At 66.8% G+C, this 19,211-nt stretch overlaps 4 protein-coding genes across 8 annotated transcripts; 1 reads left to right on the top strand and 3 right to left on the bottom strand.

Moving 5' to 3' along the window:
* Positions 1-698: 698 nt before the first annotated feature.
* On the top strand, positions 699-10,488 carry TRAPPC14 (trafficking protein particle complex subunit 14). Of its 3 annotated transcripts, XM_050305858.1 has the most exons (12): positions 700-1,448; positions 2,065-2,160; positions 3,024-3,156; positions 3,942-4,028; positions 4,635-4,755; positions 5,472-5,619; positions 5,889-5,971; positions 7,160-7,323; positions 8,089-8,225; positions 9,067-9,184; positions 9,283-9,364; positions 10,117-10,488. In XM_050305858.1, the coding sequence occupies exons 1-12, from the start codon at positions 1,011-1,013 to the stop codon at positions 10,268-10,270; spliced, it is 1,761 nt and encodes a 586-aa protein (XP_050161815.1). In that variant the 5' UTR covers positions 700-1,010; the 3' UTR covers positions 10,271-10,488. The 3 variants fall into 3 exon arrangements, with proteins under 3 accessions (XP_050161814.1, XP_050161815.1, XP_050161813.1); XM_050305856.1 differs by lacking the exons at positions 9,283-9,364; positions 10,117-10,488 and having other exon boundaries at positions 7,160-7,340; positions 9,067-9,178; XM_050305857.1 differs by lacking the exons at positions 8,089-8,225; positions 9,067-9,184; positions 9,283-9,364; positions 10,117-10,488 and adding an exon at positions 7,898-8,051 and having other exon boundaries at positions 699-1,448; positions 7,129-7,323.
* A 333-nt stretch (positions 10,489-10,821) lies between these two features.
* On the bottom strand, positions 10,822-13,503 carry LAMTOR4 (late endosomal/lysosomal adaptor, MAPK and MTOR activator 4). 3 transcript variants are annotated; one of them, XM_050305860.1, is made up of 6 exons: positions 13,393-13,503; positions 12,864-12,944; positions 12,178-12,319; positions 11,883-11,905; positions 11,758-11,791; positions 10,822-11,237 (listed from the first exon to the last, which is right to left on the bottom strand). In XM_050305860.1, the coding sequence occupies exons 1-6, from the start codon at positions 13,396-13,398 to the stop codon at positions 11,140-11,142; spliced, it is 384 nt and encodes a 127-aa protein (XP_050161817.1). In that variant the 5' UTR covers positions 13,399-13,503; the 3' UTR covers positions 10,822-11,139. The 3 variants fall into 3 exon arrangements, with proteins under 3 accessions (XP_050161817.1, XP_050161816.1, XP_050161818.1); XM_050305859.1 differs by lacking the exon at positions 13,393-13,503 and having other exon boundaries at positions 12,864-13,033; XM_050305861.1 differs by lacking the exons at positions 11,758-11,791; positions 11,883-11,905; positions 13,393-13,503 and having other exon boundaries at positions 12,202-12,319; positions 12,864-13,033.
* Positions 13,504-15,518: 2,015 nt separating this feature from the next.
* On the bottom strand, positions 15,519-17,607 carry LOC126634947 (vitelline membrane outer layer protein 1 homolog). The gene is given in 5 exon segments (XM_050305868.1): positions 15,519-15,582; positions 15,884-16,239; positions 16,930-17,019; positions 17,021-17,028; positions 17,336-17,607. Coding segments are annotated over 4 exon segments (582 nt in total). The 5' UTR covers positions 17,519-17,607; the 3' UTR covers positions 15,519-15,582; positions 15,884-15,938.
* Positions 17,608-18,209: 602 nt separating this feature from the next.
* On the bottom strand, positions 18,210-18,894 carry MBLAC1 (metallo-beta-lactamase domain containing 1; the record flags this gene model as incomplete). The annotated part of the gene is made up of 1 exon (XM_050305845.1): positions 18,210-18,894. A coding segment is annotated over exon 1 (675 nt), but the record flags the coding sequence as incomplete, so codon positions are not given.
* Positions 18,895-19,211: the final 317 nt, after the last annotated feature.

The following is a 19,211-nucleotide window of genomic DNA, read 5'->3' on the forward strand; positions in this document are numbered from 1 at the left end:
GCTCCCCTGCTTTTCCCCTGGAATTCCCAAGATTCCCACCGGGATTGACCCCTCAGTGTCCCTGGGATCCTCCCCCTGGAATTCCTGGCATCCACCCCCATTCCCAGCCAGCATTCCTGGGATTAATCCCTCATTATCCGTCCAGGACTCCCAACATTCCCACCGGGACTGACCTCCCAGTATTCCCTCCATCCTCTCGGAATTCCCAGGATTTCCCCCTGGGACTGACCCCTGGAATTCCCAAAACTTCCCGCTGGGACAAAGGCCGGGATCGACCCCCCTGGAATTCCCCTGCAATTCCCTCTGGGATTAAACACCCTACACACACCCATTCCCAAGGAATTCCCAGAACTCCTCCCAGCTTTAACCCTGTGGAATTCCTGACGTTCCTGGCGGGAATCCCTGTGGGTCCCTCCTCCTCCTCCCCCCTTGATTCCCTTCCCGTTCCCATTCCCAGTTCCTGTTTCGTGTTCCCAGTTCCCATTCCCAGTTCCCCTTCCGTGTTCCTGTTCCCATTCCTGTTCCCATTCCCTGTTCCTGGTTCCCATTCCTGGTTCCAGTTTCTGTTCCCTGTTCCCGTTCCCATTCCTGTTCCCATTCCAGTTCCCATTCCCAGTTCCCATTCCGGGTTCCCATTCCCTGTTCCCATTCCTAGTTCCCATTCCCATTCCCGGTTCCCATTCCGGGTTCCCATTCCCTGTTCCCATTCCCCATTCCCGGTTCCCATTCCCTGTTCCCATTCCCTGTTCCCATTCCGGGTTCCCATTCCCTGTTCCCATTCCCGGTTCCCATTCCCCATTCCCATTCCTGTTCCCATTCCCCATTCCCTGTTCCCATTCCCAGTTCCCATTCCTGTTCCCATTCCCATTCCTGTTCCCATTCCCATTCCTGTTCCCATTCCCGTTCCCATTCCCGGTTCCCATTCCTGTTCCCATTCCTGTTCCCTGTTCCCATTCCCGGTTCCCATTCCGGGTTCCCATTCCCCGTTCCCGTCCCCGTTTCCCGCTCCCATGGAGTCTCAGTGTGACTATTCCATGTATTTCCCGGCCGTGCCGTTCCCTCCGCGGGAGCTCCTGGCGGGATCGGGGCCCGGGGGGGGTTACCGGGCCCTGCCCCGGCGGAACCACCTCTACCTGGGCGAGACCGTGCGCTTCCTGCTCGTGCTGCGCTGCCGCCCCGGGAATCCTGCCGGGAATCCCGCCGGGAATCCCACCGGGAACACCGCCGGGAATGCCGGGAACACCGCCGGGAACAGCCCCCCCCGCCCCCCCTGGGCCCAGCTGGCCTCCTCCCTGGCCGCGCTGGCCACGGTGGCGCCCGGGGGGGACCCCGCGGGGGTGCCCCGGGACGGGCACGGGGACGGGGAGGACGCGGAGCCTGCGGTTTTCCGGGAATGCCGAGCACTCCTGACCCACAGCAAGGGACCCCCCGGCTGTCCCGGAGCCGGGGTGGGTGATGGACGGGGGGAACGGGGGAATGGGGGAATGGGATGGGAACGGGGAGAGTCCAGAGCTGAAATTCCCTGGGAATTCCCATGAAAAATCTGGGATCCCCGGGGTGTCCCGGGGCTGGGATGGACGAGAAAAGGAGAGTTAGGAATGTCAGGATTGGGATGGGGATGGGAATGGGGATGGGGACAGTCCAGAGCTGAAGGTTCCCTGGGAATTCCCAGATGAAAAATCTGGGATCCCTGGGGTGTCCCAGGGCTGGGATGGGTGAGAAAAGGAGCGTTGGGAATGTCAGGATTGGGATGGGGATGGGAATGGGGATGGGGACAGTCCAGAGCTGAAGGTTCCCTGGGAATTCCCAGAGTTCCTGATGAAAAATTTGGGATCCCCGGGGTGGGTGATAGAGGAGATACTGGGAACGTTGGGAATGTGGGGAATGTTGGGATTGGGATGCAGGTGGGAATGGGGAGGTGTTGGGGCCGCCGTTTTTCCGGGAATTCCGGATGCTCCTGCTGGAAAAGCTGGGGCTCCCCGGGTGCCAGAGGTGGCAGTGGGGACACTGGGAATGTTGGGAATGCCGGGAATGCCGGGCTGGATCCCGGTTTTCCGTCCCCAGATGCCGGTGGAGGATCCCATCGTGGCCACGGACGAGGTGATTTTCCCGCTCACCGTTTCCCTGGATCAGCTCCCGCCCGGAACCGGCAAAGCCAAGGTGCTCTGGGAACAGGGATGGGGAGGGACAGGGATGGGGACAGGGATGGGATGGGGACAGGGATGGGATGGGGACAGGGATGGGGACAGGGAATGGGGACAGGGATGGGGACAGGGATGGGGACAGGGATGGGGACGGGGACAGGGATGGGGACAGGGATGGGGACAAGGATGGGGACAGGGATGGGGACAGGGATGGGGACAGGGGACAGGGATGGGGACAGGGGACAGGGATGGGGACAGGGGATGGGGATGGGGGATGGGATGGGGACAGGGATGGGGATAGGGACAGGGGATGGGGACAGGGGATGGGGACAGGGGATGGGGACAGGGATGGGGACAGGGGACAGGGATGGGGACAGGGGATGGGGACAGCTACCGCTGGGGGACACTGTGGGGACACTGTGGGGACAGCGGGACGATCTTGGGGACACTGTGGGGAATTTGAGGACAATGAGAAGAACTTGGGGACAGTGAGGAGACCTTGGGGACACTGTGGGGACCTCGGGGACACTGGCAGTTGTCCCCTGAGGTGTCCCCACGTCCCCCGGCGTGTCCCTTGTCCCCAGATGGTGGTGACAGTGTGGCAGAGGGACAGGGGGTGCCCTGGGGTCTCAGATGGTGTCCCTTGTCCCCAGATCGTGGTGACAGTGTGGCAGAGGGACGGGGGGGGTTCCTGGGCTCTCAGATGTCCCCTGGCATGTCCCTTGTCCCCAGATCGTGGTGACAGTGTGGCAGAGGGACAGGGGGTTCCTGGGGTCTCAGATCATGTCCCTTGTCCCCAGATCGTGGTGACAGTGTGGCAGAGGGACAGGGGGGGTTCCTGGGCTCTCAGATGTCCCCTGGCATGTCCCTTGTCCCCAGATCGTGGTGACAGTGTGGCAGAGGGACGCGGAGCCGCCGGAGCTGCAGGAGGGGGGGGGTTACCTGGGGCTGCTCCAGGGCCGCGCCCCCGCCCAGGTGTTCCGGCAGCACCGCGGGGCCTTCAAGGCGCAGGGTGGGCACCTGTCCCCTCCCCCCCGAGTGTCCCCTCCCCCCGAGTGTCCCTCCCCTGAATGTCCCCTCCCCCGAATGTCCCCTCCCCTGAGTGTCCCCTCCCCTGAAATGTCCCCCCTCGAATGTCCCCTCCCCCCAAACCAGCCCCGGGGTGTCCCCGGGTGTCCCTGAGGTGTCCCTGCTGTCCCCAGGCTGTCCCCAGGCTGTCCCCAGGGCTGTCCCCAGGCTGTCCCCAGCTGTCCCTCCTGTCCCCAGGGCTGTCCCCAGGGGTGTCCCCAGGGGTGTCCCCAGGCTGTCCCCAGGGGTGTCCCAGCTGTCCGTGCTGTCCCCAGGGGTGTCCCAGCTGTCCCCAGGGGTGTCCCCAGGGGTGTCCCAGCTGTCCCTGCTGTCCCCAGGGGTGTCCCCAGGGTTGTCCCTGCTGTCCCCAGGGGTGTCCCCAGGGGTGTCCCAGCTGTCCCAGCTGTCCCCAGGGCTGTCCCCAGGGGTGTCCCCAGGGCTGTCCCCAGGCTGTCCCCAGCTGTCCCTGCTGTCCCCAGGGCTGTCCCCAGGGGTGTCCCTGCTGTCCCCAGGTGTCCCAGCTGTCCCTGCTGTCCCCAGGGGTGTCCCCAGCTGTCCCTGCTGTCCCCAGTCTGTCCCCAGGGCTGTCCCAGCTGTCCCTGCTGTCCCCAGGGTTGTCCCAGCTGTCCCTAGGGTTGTCCCCAGTGGTGTCCCCAGGGTTGTCCCAGCTGTCCCCAGGGTTGTCCCTGCTGTCTCGGTTGTCCCCAGCTGTCCCTGCTGTCCCCACAGTGAGCACGATGCTGACGGTGCTGCCCCCGCCCCTCGTCAGGTGCCGGCAGGTGACGGTGTCGGGCAAGTACCTGACGGTGCTCAAAGGTGAGGGACGCTGGGGGACATTGAGGGACACTGGGGGACATTGGGGGACGTTTGGGGACAGGAGGGGGTGGGAGGGATGGGGGGGACATTGGGGATATGGAGGGGGTGAGGTGTCAGTAAGTGATGGTGTTGGGGAGAACGTGGCGGTGCTCAAAGGTGATGAGGGGGCGTCTTTGGGGACGTTTGGGGACATGTGGGGACAAGGGGAGGGACAGGGGGGCATGGGGAGAACATTCCCAACATCCCCAGTGTCCCCAGTCCCGCCCAAATGTCCCCAATGTCCCCATGTCCCCACTGTCCCCAATCCCTCCCCTGTCCCCAGTGCTGAACGGGTGCTCCCAGGAGGAGATCTCCCTGTGGGATGTGCAGATCCTGTCCCCAATGTCCACAATGTCCCCCCTGTCCCCAATGTCCCCACTGTCCCCAATGTCCCCCTGTCCCCAATGTACCCCTGTCCCCACTGTCCCCTGTCCCCAATGTCCCCAATCCCCCTGATGTCCCCACTGTCCCCAGTGCTGAACGGGTGCTCCCAGGAGGAGATCTCCCTGTGGGATGTGCAGATCCTGTCCCCAATGTCCCCCTGTCCCCAATGTCCCCTGTCCCCAGTGCTGAACGGGTGCTCCCAGGAGGAGATCTCCCTGTGGGATGTGCAGATCCTGCCCAATTTCAACGCCAGTTACCTGCCCGTCATGCCCGACGGCTCCGTCCTGCTCGTCGACGACGTCTGGTGAGGGGACACCGGGGGTGGCAGGGGACACCTGGGGACACTGGGGGTGGCAGGGGACACCTGGGGACACCTGGGGACACCGGGGGTGGCAGGGGACACCTGGGGACACCGGGGGTGGCAGGGGACCCCAGGGGTGGCAGGGGACACCTGGGGACACCGGGGGTGGCAGGGGACACCTGGGGACACCACCGGGGGACACCTGGGGACACCGGGGGTGGCAGGGGACACCTGGGGACACCTGGGGACACTGGGGGACACCTGGGGACACCTGGGGACAGTGTGGGGGCCTTGGGGTGTCCCCAGGGTGTCCCTGAGGTGTCCCTGCCGTGTCCACACAGCCACCACTCAGGGGAGGTGCCGGTGGGCGCGTTGGGGACAGGGTGGTGACCCCGAGGTGACCCCGAGGTGACCCCGAGGTGACCCTGAGGTGACCCTGAGGTGACCCCGAGGTGTCCCCACAGCCAGCACTCAGGGGAGGTGCTGGTGGGTGCATTGGGGACAGGGTGGTGACCCTGAGGTGACCCCGAGGTGACCCTGAGGTGACCCCGAGGTGACCCCAAGGTGTCCCCACAGCCAGCACTCAGGGGAGGTGCCGGTGGGCGCGTTGGGGACAGGGTGGTGACCCTGAGGTGACCCCGAGGTGACCCTGGTGACCCCGAGGTGACCCTGAGGTGACCCTGAGGTGACCCCGAGGTGACCCCGAGGTGTCCCCACAGCCACCACTCGGGGGAGGTGCCGGTGGGCGCGTTCTGCCGCGTGGCCGGGGCGGGCTCGGGCTGTCCCTGTGCCCTCAGTGCCCTGGAGGAGCAGAACTTCCTCTTCCAGCTCCAGGCCCCAGAGAGGCCCCCCGAGGACGCCAAGGAGGTGAGGGACACGGGGGCTTGGACACCAGGGGGTTTGGGACACGGGGCTTGGGGACACCAGGGGCTTGGGGACATGGGGGTTTGGGGACACTGGGGGCTTGGGGACACAGGGGGTTTGGGACATGGGGGCTTGGGGACACCGGAGGTGGGGACACAGGGGGTTTGGGGACACAGGGGGTCTTGGGGACATGGGGGAGCTTGGGGACACCAGGGGGCTTGGGGACACGGGGGCTTGGGGACACAGGGGGTGCCACCTGTGCCCTCCTGCAGGGCCTGGAGGTGCCGCTGGTGGCCGTGGTGCAGTGGTCGACCCCCAAGCTGCCCTTCACCAGCAGCATCTACACCCACTACCGGTGAGCGTCCCCAGAACGTCCCCAAAACATCCCCAGAATGTCCCCAGAATGTCCCCAAAACGCCCCCAGAATGTCCCCAGAACGTCCCCAGAACGTCCCCAACACCCCCAGACCCTCCTGGCTGCCACCACACCTCTGTCCCATCGTTGTCCCATCGCTGTCCCCGCGTCACCACCCGCTCGGGGCTCTGTGCAGCTCCCCTGGGCCTCCCCAGTGGTGCCACCACGATGTCCCCCCGCTGTCCCTGTGACGTCCCCCTGTCCCCCAGGCTGTCCCTGTGATGTCCCCCTGTCCCCCAGGCTGTCCCTATGACATCCCCCTGTCCCCCAGGCTGTCCCTGTGATGTCCCCTGTCCCCCAGGCTGTCCCTGTGACGTCCCCCTGTCCCCCAGGCTGTCCCTGTGACTGTGATGTCCCCTGTCCCCCAGGCTGTCCCTGTGATGTCCCCCTGTCCCCCAGGCTGTCCCTGTGACGTCCCCCTGTCCCCCAGGCTGTCCCTGTGATGTCCCGATGTCCCCTGTCCCCCAGGCTGTCCCTGTGACGTCCCCCTGTCCCCCAGGCTGTCCCTACGATCATCCCCCTGTCCCCCAGGCTGTCCCTGTGACGTCCCCCTGTCCCCCAGGCTGTCCCTGTGATGTCCCCCTGTCCCCCAGGCTGTCCCCACGTCATCCCCCTGTCCCCCAGGCTGTCCCTGTGATGTCCCCCTGTCCCCCAGGCTGTCCCCACGTCATCCCCCTGTCCCCCAGGCTGTCCCTGTGATGTCCCCCTGTCCCCCAGGCTGTCCCCATGATGTCCCCCTGTCCCTCAGGCTGTCCCTCACGCCATCCCCTGTCCCCACAGGCTGTCCCTGTGATGTTCCTACTGTCCCCTGTCCCCAGGCTGTCCCTGTGACGTCCCCCTGTCCCCCCAGCCTGTCCCTATGACATCCCTCTGTCCCCCAGGCTGTCCCTGTGACATCCCCCTGTCCCCCAGGCTGTCCCCACATCATCCCCCTGTCCCCCAGGCTGTCCCTGTGACATCCCCCTGTCCCCCAGGCTGTCCCTGTGACATCCCCCTGTCCCCCAGGCTGTCCCCATGATGTCCCCCTGTCCTCCAGGCTGTCCCTGTGACGTCCCCCTGTCCCCCAGGCTGTCCTCACGTCATCCCCCTGTCCCCCAGGCTGTCCCCACATCATCCCCCTGTCCCCCAGGCTGCCGAGCATCCGCCTGGAGCGGCCTCGCTTCGTGATGACGGCCACGGTGGAGTCGCCGGTGCCGGCGCGGCGTCGCTTCACGGTCACCTACACCCTGCTCAACGACCTGCAGGACTTCCTGGCCGTGCGCCTCGTCTGGACCCCCGAGACGGCCACGGCCGGTGGGGACACCGGGGGGGTGAGGGGACACCGGGGCTGAGGGACACCAGGGGGCTGAGGGACACCGGGGTGAGGGGACATTGGGGGCTGAGGGGACACCGGAGCTGAGGGGACACTGGGGTGTTGGGACACCGGGGGATGAGAGGACACCAGGGGGCTGAGGGGACATTGGGGGCTGAGGGACACCGGGGGCTGAGGGGACATTGGGGGCTGAGGGGACACCGGGGATGAGGGGACACCGGGGGTGAGGGGACACCGGGGACATTGGGGACGCCAGGGGGGTGTTGGGGTCATGGGGGACATTGAGGACATTGGGGATGGGGGTGGAGAGGGCACACTGGGGACAGGGAGGGGACACGGGAGGGATCCCATTCCTGTCATCCCGTTACCATCATCCCATTCCCTTCTCCCTGATCCCATTCCCACGTCCCTGATCCCAATCCCATTCCCAGGCAAGGCTCCATCCACAGCAAGCTCCCTGGACTCCATCGTATGCCACACCCGGGGACAGGGGACAGGGATCCCATTCCCATCTCCCTGATCCACTCCCACATTGATTTGTTCCCCCATTCCCAGGCAAGGCTCCCTCCACACCAGGTTCCCTGGACTCCATCGTGTGCCACACCCGGGGATGGGACAGGGATCCCATTCCCATGTCCCTGATCCCAATCCCATCTCCCTGATCCCAATCCCATCTCCCTGATCCCATTCCCATCTCCCTGATCCCATTCCCATGTCCCTGATCCCAATCCCATTCCCATTCCCAGGCAAGGCTCCCTCCACGCCGGGCTCCCTGGACTCCATCGTGTGCCACACCCCCCTCACCAACCTGGGCTATTCCCGCAAGGGCAGCGCCAGGACCATCCGTGTGGCCTTCCAGGCGCTCCGGGAGGGGCTCTTCGAGGTGACAACGGCCCCAAATGGCCCCAAATGGCCCCCCAGTGTCCTCCCAGTGCCCCCATCCCAGTCCCGGTGTCCCCATCCCAGTGTCCCCATCCCAGTCCCAGTGTCCCTATCCCAACCCCAGTGTCCCCATCCCAGCCCTGGTGCCCCATCCCAGTCCCAGTGTCCCCATCCCAGCCCCAGTGTCCCCATCCCAGTCCCAGTGTCCCCATCCCAGCCCTGGTGCCCCATCCCAGTCCCAGTGTCCCCATTCCAGTCCTGGTGTCCCCATTCCAGTCCCGGTGTCCCCATCCCAGTCCCAGTGTCCCCATTCCAGTCCCGGTGTCCCCATCCCAGTCCCAGTGTCCCCATGCCAGTGTCCCCATCCCAGTCCCAGTGTCCCCATCCCAGCCCTGGTGCCCCCATCCCAGTCCCAGTGTCCCCATTCCAGTGTCCCTATCCCAGTCCTGGTGTCCCCATCCCAATGTCCCCATCCCAGTGCCCCCATCCCAGTCCCAGTGTCCCCATTCCAGTGCCCCCATCCCAACCCCAGTGCCCCCATCCCAGTCCCGGTGTCCCCATCCCAGTCCCAGTGTCCCCATCCCAGTCCCAGTGTCCCCATCCCAGTCCCCGTGCCCCCATCCCAGTCCCGGTGTCCCCATCCCAGTCCCAGTGTCCCCATCCCAGTCCCGGTGTCCCCATCCCAGTCCCAGTTTCCCCATTCCAGGCACTCCAAGAGGGGCTCTTTGAGGTGACAACAGCCCCAAAGTGTCCCCACACTGCCCCCCCCCCGCCGTGTTCCCAGTATCCCCAGTCCCCTCCCAGTGATCCCCAGTGCCCCTGATGCCCCGGTGTCCCCCCAGCTGTCCCAGCACATGAAGCTGAAGCTCCAGTTCACGGCCAGCCTGGCCCATCCCCCGCCCGAGGCCCGGCCCGTGTCCCGCAAGAGCAGCCCCCAGCTCCCGGCCGAGCAGGGGAATGGTGGCGGACTGGGGCAGATCCTCAGTCCTTCTCCTCAGCAGCCTCCCGCAGCCACCTCATCCAGTGCTAGCACTGGAGGGCACTGGGAGCACTGGGAGGCACTGGGAGGGAATTGGTGGCGGGACTGGGACGGTCCCAGTCCTTCTCCCACCAGCAGCCCTCCCGCAGCCACCTCATCCGGTACTGGGGGCACTGGGAGCACTGGGAGGGCAATAGGGGCACTGGGAGCACTGGGAGGGCTCTGGGAGGGACACTGGGAGCACTGGGAGGGAATTGGTGGCGGGGCTGGGGCGCTCCCAGTCCTTCTCCCACCAGCAGCCCTCCAGCAGCCACCTCATCCGGTACTGGGGGCACTGGGAGCACTGGGGGCACTGGGAGGGACACTGGGAGGGCACTGGGAGCACTGGGAGGGAATTGGTGGCGGGACTGGGACGGTCCCAGTCCTTCTCCCACCAGCAGCCACCTCATCTGGTATTGGGGGGACACTGGGAGGGACACTGGGAGCACTGGGAGATACTGGGAGGGCTCTGGGGATACTGGGAGGGCACTGGGGGGGACATTAAGGGTACTGGGAACACTCTGGGCACCCCCAGGTGACAGTGGCTCCCCCAGGTGACAGTGTCCCTGCTGTCCCCAGGTGTGGCAGCGTGATGGAGCGCAGGGCCATCACCCCCTGGGGGGACGTTGGGGACACTGTGGGGACACTGTGGGGACACTGTGGGCTCCCCCAGGTGACAGTGGCACCCCCAGGTGACAATGGCACCCCCAGGTGACAGTGTCCCTGCTGTCCCCAGGTCTGGCAGCGTGATGGAGCGCAGGGCCATCACCCCCTGGGGGGACTGGGGGGACATGGGGACACTCTGGGGACACTCTGGGGACACTGAGGGGACACTGTGGGCTCCCCCAGGTGACAGTGTCCCTGCTGTCCCCAGGTCTGGCAGCGTGATGGAGCGCAGGGCCATCACCCCCCCCGTGGGGTCCCCCGTGGGCCGCCCCCTGTACCTGCCCCCCGACAAATCCGTGCTGGCCCTCGACAAGATCGCCAAGAGGGAGTGCAAAGTGCTGGTGGTGGCGCCTGTGCAGTGACACGGGGACAGGGGGGACAGCAGGGGACACGAGGGGACAGCAGGGACACCGAGGACACCGTGGATGTGCCACCACCCCCCGCCCTGCTGGGTCCCCAAACTCAGCCGGGGACCCCCTGGGGGGCTCGAGGTGCCAAGGGAGGGGACACTGGGGACATCCCCGAGCCTGGGGACACTGGGGGACGCTGGGGGTGTCGTCCCCGAGCCTGGGGACACGTTGGGGACGCAGCCTGTGGCAGGTCCCAGCGCTGTGCCTGCACTGGGGGGGGTGGGGGAGACTTTGGGGACGTTTGGGGACATCGGGAGGTGGCCTTTGTGGGGGGGGGGAGGGGATGTCCTGCAGTGCCACCCCCGTGCTGGGGACAAGGGACAGGGGTGGCCCCTCTGTCACTGTTATTTATTGTCTAATAAAGCTCTGGATGTCACCAGGGGGGGTCACTTGGGGGGTCCTGGGGTGTCACCGGGTGTGGGGACCCCCCCAAAGGGCTTTGTCACCTCCCCAGGGACTCCTGTGTCCCACCTGCCCCCCCCAGAGGTGACAAGTGACACAAGTGACACTCCAGGACACCCTTTATTGCCTCCAGAGTGACACTGGGGGGGGGGGTGGCCCCAAAATCCCCCTGGGTGGCCTTGGGGACACCTTGGGACACGGAGGGGAGGTGCCACCACCCCTGGGGACAGGTGAGGACAGGTGAGGACAGCAGGGGACATTGGGGACAGTTGTTGGGGACATTGGGGACAGCTGGGACAGCAGGGGACATTGGGGACAGTTGTTGGGGACATTGGGGACAGCTGGGACAGTTGTTGGGGACATTGGGGACAGTTGTTGGGGACATTGGGGACAGTTGTTGGGGACATTGGGGACAGCTGTCAGACGGCCACGGGGTCCTGGACGTGGTTGTGGCGTTTGACGACGAAGAGTTTCTGTCCTGACACCGTGACGAGCAGGGAGTGCTCCCCGAACACCACTGGGGGGACAGGGGACAGGACACCCAGGACACCCCCACTCCCCAAACACCACTGGGGGGACAGGGGGGACATTGGGGACACCCCCAGGGACACCCCACTCCCCAAACACCACTGGGGGGACAGGGGGGACATTGGGGACAACAGGGACACCCCAGGGACACCCCCAGGGACACCCCCAGCTCCCCACACCCCACTGGGGGGACAGTGGGGACAATGGGGACACCCCCAGGGACACCCCCAGGGACACCCCCAGGGACACCCCCACTCCCCAAACACCACCGGGGGGACAGGGGGGACATTGGGGACACCCCCAGGGACACCCCCAGGGACACCCCCAGCTCCCCAAACACCACTGGGGGGACATTGGGGACAGTGCCACCCCCCCTAACCCCCCCACCCCCATCAGTTTGGGAGACCCTGGAGCCACTTTGGTGCCACTCTGGTGACCCCTTTGGTGACCTCTGGGGATTCTTGATGACCCCATGGTGACCCCAGGTGACCCCAGGTGATGTCACTGACCCGAGAGGCGGCGGAAGGGGGGGTGGTGACCCCAGGGGGGTGACCCAGGTGACCCTGTGGTGACCCCAGGTGACCCCAGGGGGTGTGACTGACCCGAGAGGCGGCAGAAGGGGGGGTGGTGACCCTGGTGACCCTGTGGTGACCCCAGGTGACCCTGTGGTGACCCCATGGTGACCCTGGGGGTGTGACTGACCCGAGAGGCGGCGGAAGGGGGGGTGGTGACCCAGGTGACCCCATGGTGACCCTGTGGTGACCCCAGGGGGTGTCACTGACCCGAGAGGCGGCGGAAGGGGGGGTGGTGACCCTGGTGACCCCAGGGGGGTGACCCTGGTGACCCTGGGGGTGTCACTGACCCGAGAGGCGGCGGAAGGGGGGGTGGTGACCCCAGGGGGGTGACCCAGGTGACCCTGGTGACCCCAGGTGACCCCAGGAGGTGGCACTGACCCGAGAGGCGGCGGAAGGGGGGGTGGTGGCCGCGGGGCAGGCGCAGCCCCAGCGCGGTGGCCACCAGGCCCTGCAGGACGGTGGCCGTGCGCTCGTCGTTCTCCAGGTCCCCCGACGACTGCGGGACAGGGGACACTTTGGGGACACTTTGGGGGGGCAGGGACACTTTGGGGACACTTTGGGGGGCAGGGGACACTTTGGGGGGCAGGGGACACTTTGGGGACACTTTGGGGGACACTTTGGGGGTGGCCCCAAAGGCGTGGGAAGACACCACCCCCTCCAACCCCCAAACCAGGGACCTCTCGAACCAACCCCCGAATCTGGGCCCTGCCCTCCACCCTCCCAATTTTGGGACCCCCCCAGTTTTGGGACCCCCATTTTGGGGACTCCCCTGCCCTTCCCAGCCCCCTCTCTCCCCCAAACCCAGGACACCCTCCCCCCATCCCAGGACCCTCCCCCAATTTTGGGGACCCTCCCCAGTGTTTTGGGGACCCCCAGACACACCCCAACCTCCCCAATTTTGGGGACCCCAGGACCGCCCCCAGACCACCCCCATTTTGGGGACCCCCTCCCAGTTTCGGCCCCCCAGTTTTGGGGACCCCCAAATTTCGCCCCCCCATCCCCAGGTTTTGGGGATCCCCCAAATTTGGGGCCCCCCTCACAGCCAGGACGGCGCCGTCGCTGATGACGAGATACCCGGCCTGGGCCGGGACCCGCTCCAGGCCCTGCGTCAGCGCCGACGTCTGAAACCAGCGCGGACCAGTATGGACCAGTACGGACCAGCATAAACCAGTACAGACCACCATGAACCAGCGATGTCCCAGTAACCTCCCAGTGCTGCCCAGTGACCCCCAGTGCTGCCCAATAACCCCCAGTGACCCTCCCAGTCCCTCCCAGTCCGGCTCTCACCATCGCGGGCTCCCGTTCCCTTCCGGCCACGTGACCGCACCCACACGTGACCCCCTTGGCCCCGCCCCCCGGCCCGCCCCGCGCTCCCATTGGCTCAGCGCCCCGTCCGTCAGCGCCGCTTTACGGCAGTGCGGCGCCTCCACTCCCCTCCGCGCTTTACGGCAGCGTGGCACCTCCGCATCCACCTGCGCGCTTTACGGTACCAGTTTAAACCAGTATAAACCGATTTAAACCAGTATAAACCAACCCAAACCAGTAAAAACACACTTAAACCAGCAAAACCTCCATTTTAAATCTGTGTGGACCGCTCTGATCCCGGTCGAAGGGGGCGCGGCCGGAGCTGTCAATCAGAGCCCTTCATTGCCCCGCCCCCGCCGGGTGGTCTCGTGGGGGTTGGAGGTCCTGAGCCTCCAGGTCCCCCTGGGGACCCTGAAACTTCAGCCCCGGTGGTGGCTCTGGGGAGGGGGAGGGGGAGGGGTCAGTGAGGGAGGAGCCTGCCCAGGGTGACCTTTGACCCCCGGTGACCCCCACTGACCCCTGACCCCCAATGCCCCCAATGCCCCCCTGCCCCCACAAAAATGCCTCCAGTGCCCCCCAGTGCCCCCTTGACCCCCTGTGCCCCCTGCCCTCCCCCCGTGCCCCCAACTCACGGGGGGCCCCTGAAGACGGTGGTGAAGGGGGAGCGGCGCGTGGGCCGGAGGGGGCGGTCCCGGAGCTCCTCCAGGAGCCGCCGCCTCCCCGAGGGGCAGCACATGCGGAAACACGGGGAGGGGCCGGGGCGTCACTCACCCCCAGCGCCCCCAGTAACGTCCAGAGCCCTCCCAGTAAACCCCAGTAACCCCAGTGCCCTCCCAGTAACCCCCAGTGCCCTCCCAGTAACTCCCAGTAACCCCCAGTGCTCTCCCAGTAACACCCAGTAACTCCCAGTAACCCCAGTAACGCACAATGCCCCCAGTGCCCCCAGTAACCCCCAGTGCCCTCCCAGTAATCCCCAGTAACCCACAGTGCCCTCCCAGTAACCCCCAGTAACCCACAGAGCCCTCCCAGCACCCCCCAGTAACTCCCAGTGCCCTCCCAGTAATTCCCAGTGCCCTCCCAGTAAGCCCCAGTAACTCCCAGTGCCCCTACATCCCCTCTTAGTCCCCAGCCAGTCCCTCCCAGTCCCCCCATCCCCTCCAGTCCCTCCCAGTGCCCTCCAATTCCCCTCCCAATGCCCCTCCATCCCCTCCCAGTTCCCTCCAGCCCCTCCCAGTGCCCCCAGTCCGTCCCAGTGTCCCCCTCTCACCCCGGGGCCGCGGGCTCTTTGGGGGCTCAGGGCGGTTTTGGGGCTCGGGCAGGCCCGGGGGCTGTGGGGGGAGGGCGAGGTCAGACAAGGGGGGTTGGGAGATTGGAGGATCCCCCTTCCCCTCCCCCTTTACCTGCTCCATCCTGGCGGGGGAGGGGCTGCAAAAGAGGAGGGGGATGGGCAGGACCTCAAAATCCCCCCCAAATCTTGGGGAGCCCCAAACGCTCCCCAAAATCCCCCAGGAGTCCCCAAATTCCACCCCTTCTGCCCCCAAAAAGAGCCTGAGGACCCCAAAAATCCCTCAAATCCTCCAACCCCCCAAACTCCCCCAAGCCCCCAAACCCCTCAAGCCCCCAAACCTCCCCCAAACCCCCAGACTCACCCAGCGCTGGCCCAGGCCCGGCCCTGCCCCTCCCCCGGTTAATCATTTATTTTGGGGGTCCAAAGTCCGGCCTGGGGGGTCAAAGGTCGGGGCACGCCCCTCCCCACCCCGGTGTCACCCAAGCCCTGCCCCTCCTCCCCCTCGCCCTGCAGGGTCAGGGGACTCCCAAACCCCCAAAAACGAGGACTCGGCAGGGGTCCCCTCCAGTTTATTGGGGAGGGGGACATTGGGGGGCACCGCGGGGGAGGGGATTTGGGGACCCTTTTGGGGGAGGGGGAGTTTGGGGGTCCCCAGGGGTGGTTGGGGGACACTGAGGAGGGGGGGTCAGAGGGGGTGGGGGGACATCAGGGGGTCCATGGGGGTCCCAGAAGTCCTGGGGGTCCCCAGAATCTGAGGGGTCCCGGGGGTCCAGGGGGTCCCAGAGGGGGTCTGGGGATCGGGGGTGGTCCCAAGGGAGCTTCCAGGGGTCTGGAGGGGTCCTGGGGTGGGGGTGGGGGTCCCAGGGGTGTCCAGGGGGTTCCAGGATCTGGGGTGATCTCAGGGGGGTCTGAGGGGTCCAGGGGGTTTCCCAGGAGTTGGGGTGGTCCCAGGGGGTTCCAGGAATCCGGGGTTTCCCAAGATCGAGGGGTGCTCTCAGGGGCTTCCAGGGGGTCTGGGGGTGTCCAGGGGGTTCCAGGATCTGGGGTGGTCTCAGAGGGTTCCAGGAATCTCTGAGGGGTCCAGGGGGTTTCCCAAGATCAGGGGTGGTCTCAGGGGGCTCCAGGGGGGTTTCCAGGATCTGGGGTGGTCTCAGGGGGCTCCAGGGGTCTGGGGGGTGTCCAGGGGGTTCCAGGATCTGGGGGTGGTCTCAGGGGGTTCTGAGGGGTCCAGGGGGTTCCCAGGATCTGGGGTGGTCCCAGGGGGCTCAGGGGGCTTCCAGGATCTGGGGTGGTCTCAGGGGGCTCCAGGGGGTTCCCAGGATCTGGGGTGGTCTCAGGGGGCTCCAGGGGGTCTGGGGGGTGTCCAGAGGGGTTCCAGGATCTGGGGTGGTCCCAGGGGCTCCAGGGGGGGTTTCCAGGATCTGGGGTGGTCCCAGGGAGGCTCCAGGGGGTCTGGAGGGTGTCCAGGGGGTTCCCGGGATCTGGGGTGGTCCCAGGGGGCTCCAGGGGGTGTCCCCCCCCCTCACTGGCAGCAGTAGAGCTCGAGGTCGTTGAGCGCGGTGTCGTCGGCCACGCCCTGGGGGGGCTCCACGCGGGTCCTGAGCCCGCAGACCCCGGTCCGGGCGGGGCAGGGGAGGCTCCAGTTGCCCCAGGAGCCGCGGGGGCCGCCCCTGCCCTCCAGCAGGGTGCCCCCCGAGCAGATGGCGGCCACGGCGTTGGCGGCCGTGTCGTCCCAGAGCCCCCGCGGGGCCTCCACGCGCAGGCGGAACGACACGAGGTGCTGCCCGGGGGGACACGTCTCGGGCCGGGACCACTCCCCACGGCTGGGGGGGCAAAGGGGGGGGTCAGGGGGAGCTCACCGCGGGGAACCCCCCTCCAGACTCCCCTGGGGGCCTTGAGGTGGCCACGTTGGGTTGGGGTGGCCATGGTTGGGTTGGGGTGGCCATGGTTGGGTTGGGGTGGCCTTGGTTGGGTGGGGTTGGGTTGGGTTGGGGTGGCCATGGAAGGGTTGGGGTGGCCATGGTTGGGTTGGGGTGGGTTGGCCATGGTTGGGTTGTGGTGGCCATGGTTGGGTTGGGATGGTATGGATGGGTCACAATGGCCATGGTTGGGTTGGGTGGCCATGGATGGGTCGGGTTGGGGTGGCCATGGTTGGGTTGGGTTGGGTTGGGGTGGCCTTGGTTGGGTGGGGTTGGCCATGGAAGGGTTGGCCATGATTGGGTTGGGGTGGCCATGGTTGGGTTGGGGTGGCCACGGTTGGGTTGGGATGGTATGGATGGGTCACAATGGCCATGGTTGGGTCATGGTGGCCATGGAAGGGTCATGGTGGCCATGGATGGGTCACAATGGCCATGGAAGGGTCAGGGTGGCCATGGAAGGGTCATGGTGGCCATGGAAGGGTCACAATGGCCATGGATGTGTCGTGTTGGCCACAGAAGGGTCCTGGTGGCCACGGGTGGGTTGTGGTGGCCGTAGATGGGGGTGTCCCCACCCCACCCCCATGCCCCCGTCACTCACTGCCCCTCGGTGGCCGCGATGTCCCCTCCCCCTGGCAGAGCAGGCGGACCCCGTTGAGCGCCGTGTTGTCCTTGAGGAACCCCTTGGGGCTCCACCTGCAGGACCCCAAAATCCCGTCACCCCCTCACGCCCCCATGACCCCCTTATCCCCCCAACCCCCGTTTGTCCCCCAAACCCCCGTGGGTGACCCCCGACCCCTTCCCATGTCCCCTCAACCCCCTGTGATCCCCTCCGTCCCCCTCTGTCCCTCCCATGTCCCCCCAACCCCTTTGTGTCCCCTGAACCCCAACACCTCCAGCCCCCGAGGATAAAACTCAGGGCTCCCCAAGACCCCCAGGACTTCCCAAATCCCCCTGTGTCCTCCAACCCCCCAAACCCCCCAAAATCTCCTCCCAAGCCCACCTTGAGCTGGAAGCCGGTGGCCAAAGCCCTCCCGTTGCAGAACTCGGGGGGCCCCCACTCGCCCCAGGGCCCCCCGTTCTCCACAGACAGGGTGGTGGTGGGCGAGTCCTGGTCCCACCCCCGTGCCAGGGGGGCCACCAGGGCCACCAGGGCCACCAGGCAGGGCCACGGGGAGGGGGCCATGGCTGAGAAAAACCCCCCCAAAGTCAGCGAGGGCTTTATAAACCCCCCCGGGGACAACGACCCTGGGAGGGACTGGGGACTGGGGGGGAGTGGGAGGATCTGGGGGGAGTGGGAAGGACTGGGAGAACTGGGAGGGGATTTGGGGAACTGGGAGGGAACTGGGAGGTGACACAGGGGCTGTGCTCCCACAGGGGGAAGGGGAACGACCCAGGGGACATCCAGGGCTGTCCCCGTGTCACCAACCCCCCGTGATGTCACAACCACCGCCCCCCCAGCCCAGGGGTCCCATTGGCTGCCCCTGTCCCCGTGTCCCTCGGGGTGTCCCCGTGTCCCTCAGTGCCACCTCCAGGGTGTCCCTGTGTCCCTTTGGGTGTCCCCACCAGGCCCCACCTCCTCAGGCCTCATCCCTGCGTCCCTCAGTGCCATCTCCAGGGTGTCCCCGTGTCCCTGTGTCCCATCTCCCACCAGGAGTGTCCCCATGTCCCTTTGGGTGTCCCCACCAGGTCCCACCTCCTCAGGCCTCGTCCCCGCGTCCCTCGGCGCCACCTCCAGCCGTGACCTCGCTGTCGCTGTCCCCGTCTCTGTCCCTGTGTCTGTTCCTGTCCCTACTCCTGTCCCTGTCCCTGTTTCTGTCCCTGTCCCTGTCCCTGTCCCTGTCGCTGTCTCTGTCCCTGTCCCCATCCCCATCGCTGTCCCCGTCCCCGTCCCCGTCCCCCTGCTCGTCCCTGAGGACCCTGAAGGGCGGGCCGTGCCCGGGCACGATGACATCGGCCACGGCCAGGGCGGCGCGGCGGCTGCGGCGCTGCAGGGGGGGGTCCTCGCTCAGGGCCTCCCACTCGGCCTCGTCGCCCTCCCTCTCGAAGAGGTCCCCGGCCACCAGCACGGTGCCCAGGGCGGTGCCGCGCACGGCCAGCGCGGCGTGGGCGCGCGTGTGGCCCGGCGTGGGCAGCGCCTCGAGGAGGGGGCCGTGCAGGGCCAGCGGCTCCCCCCGCGCCAGCCCCTGCGGCACGAACAGCCCCGGCCCCCGGCTCAGGTCGAAGCCCACCAGCAGCTCGGCCGCCCCCGGGAACAGGTTGAGGTTGCCGGCGTGGTCCGAGTGGCCGTGGGTGACCACCACGTGGGTGACGTCCCGGGGGCTCAGCCCCCGCTCCCGCAGCAGCTCGGGCAGCAGGGCCCGGTCCCAGGGCCCCCCCGTGTCCACCAGGGCCGTGACGGGGCCGCCCCACACCAGGGTGACGCTGCCGTCGGCCAGCACGGAGCCGTCGGCCTGGGGGCTGCTGTAGCCCACCCGCAGCACCCGCACGCTGTACGGGCTGCCCGGCACCTCCAGAGAGCCCAGCGGGGCCGTGCGGTGCCCACCCGGCATCAGGGGGCCTCGGGGGCAGGGGGGGCACATGGGGGGTCACAGGGGGATTTGGGGGGAGTTTGGAGGGGGCTGAAGGGGATTGGGGAGGGGTCACAGGGGGATTTGGGGGTTTGGAGGGGGCTGAAGGGGATTGGGGGTCACAGGGGGCGTTTGAGGGGGTCACAGGGGGATTTGGGGGGATTTGGGGGGTTTTGAGGGGGCTGAAAGGGATTGGGGGGTTCACAGGGGAGGTTGAGAGGTCACATGGGAGTTTGAGAGAGATTCGAGGGGTCACAAGGGAGGTTTTGAGGGGGACTGGGGGGTCACAGAGGGGTTTTGAGGGGGATT

Source organism: Myiozetetes cayanensis, unplaced genomic scaffold (genome assembly GCF_022539395.1).
Source record: "Myiozetetes cayanensis isolate MyiCay16 unplaced genomic scaffold, myiCay2020 scf100, whole genome shotgun sequence".
Classification (NCBI taxonomy): domain Eukaryota; kingdom Metazoa; phylum Chordata; class Aves; order Passeriformes; family Tyrannidae; genus Myiozetetes; species Myiozetetes cayanensis.